The 1,913-nt window shown below is 44.0% G+C and overlaps 1 protein-coding gene across 1 annotated transcript in view; it reads left to right on the top strand.

Annotated features, from left to right (window-relative positions):
- The window catches only part of GALP (galanin like peptide), a 6,977-nt gene continuing 5,064 nt past the window's right edge, over positions 1–1,913 (top strand). The window contains exon 1 of the mRNA XM_003795422.2: positions 1–84. Coding sequence (XP_003795470.2) covers positions 1–84 — 84 coding nt within the window. The remainder of the gene's footprint in view (positions 85–1,913) is intronic.

The following is a 1,913-nucleotide window of genomic DNA, read 5'->3' as shown; positions in this document are numbered from 1 at the left end:
ATGGCTCCCTCCCTCCACTTGGTCCTTCTTCTCTCCATCTTGCTGAGCTTGGTGGAGACTCCAGCTTCTGCTCCTGCCCACCAGGTAACACCTTCTAAGTTCCTCAGCATAGCATCTCCAATCACTGCCCTCTAGGAAGAGTTTTAAATATTGTCATGGCTTGAGCTAGGAAACAAATTCATTTGAAAATATGAGACTGATCAGGAGCTGATCTTGGCCCTGGAGGATGAGTAGAACAGAGGTGAAAAATGCAGGGCCAGGGCCCAGCTTTCTCAAGCCTACATGTCCTAATAACTGGCATTGCCCAAAGATGCAAAAAAAGTGTCTTAAAAGGCACTTGCTTGTCACTCTTACATTTTCCAACCTTTTAACAATGGCCAGGAATAGTGGCCCACACTTATAATCCCAGAACTCTGGGAGGCCAAGGTGGGAGGATCCCTTGAGCTCAGGAATTTGAGACCAGCCTGAGGAAGAGTAAGACCCTATCTCTTAAAGAAAAAAAAAAAGAAAGAAAGAAAGAAAAGAAAAAGAAAAACTAGCCAGCATGGTGGTGGGTACCTATAGTTCCAGATACTCAAGAGGGTGAGGCAGGAGGATCACTTGAACCCAGGAGTTTGAGGTTGCAGAGAACTACGATGTCAGCCACCCAGCCTGGATGATTCAGAGACTGTCTAAAAAAAAGCATGAAAATTATGAGGGAAAATACACACTCCTGACACCCAATCCAGAGTTTCTACTTGTTATCCAAGGATGAGGTAGGGGCCTGAGAACTGGCATTTCTCCTAAGTCCCCAGGTGATGCTGACACTGATTCTAGCCCCAGGATCACACTTTAAGAACTACTGATTAAGCACCTGGAATTTTAGCAGACAGTTCTCCTTATGTAACCAAGAAGATTAAATAATTAAGAAAGTTTGATGCAAGGATTAAAAATTTTACTTATGGGCAGTGCCTGTGGCTCAAAGGAGTAGGTTGCCGGCCCCATATACCAGAGGTGGTGGGTTTGAACCTGGCCCCAGCCAAAAACTGCAAAAAAAATTTTTTACTTAGGAGGAATAAGCCCAAGAGATCCAGTGCAACACAGTGATGATAGTTAACTGAAATGTAATGTGTACTTAGGAGAGTAGATACAGTGTTTTCACAAAAGAATGGTAAGTATGTGAGGTAATGCAGATGTTAATCAGCTCCATTTAGCCATTCCACAATGTGTACGTATTTCAAACATCATGTTGTACATTGTGCATATATTTTATGTGCAATTTTTCTTTGTCAGTTTAAAAATGCTAAGAAAGGTTAGGCATGGTGGCTCACACCTGTAATCCCAGCACTCTGGGAGGTCAAGGTGGGTGGATCACCTGAGCCCAGGAGCTGAAGACCAGCCCCAGCAAGAGCAAGACCCCATGTCTACTAAAAATAGAAAAATTAGCCAGGTGTTGTGGAGGGTGCCTGTAGTTCCAGCTACTGGGAGGTTTGAGGCAGGAGGACCCCTTAAGCCCAAGAGTTTGAGGTTGTAGTGAGCTAAAATGCTATGGTCCTCTACCAGGGGTGACAGAGTGAAACTCTGTTTCAAAAAAAAATTAGAGGTCCCAGGCTTGGCATTCGCTTCTCTGAATTTGGGCTGTAGCTCTCCTGCATGCTGGCTGGGTCCTTAGAAGGCTGTTTACATTTCTTTGAGTCTCCCCCTCTGCATAGCTAAGGGATAATGCTAATCCTGTAGGGATATTCCAGGAATTTTGACAAGATTGTGGAGAGCTTCCTCATCACTAATGCCTTGAGTGAAACCTTCAACTCCAGTTAACTAATTCTATCCAGCATCCTTTGCAGTTGGTTCCACTTTACTACTTCCCATTTTACAGAGTGGAAAACTGAGGCTTAAATATTCCATGCACATAGCTGTTAAGAATCTGGGATCAG

The sequence above is a fragment of the Otolemur garnettii genome, unplaced genomic scaffold, assembly GCF_000181295.1.
Source record: "Otolemur garnettii isolate 467f Iridium unplaced genomic scaffold, OtoGar3 scaffold00091, whole genome shotgun sequence".
In the NCBI taxonomy this organism is placed as follows: Eukaryota; Metazoa; Chordata; class Mammalia; order Primates; family Galagidae; genus Otolemur; species Otolemur garnettii.
This window is presented reverse-complemented; position numbering and strand designations above follow the sequence as displayed.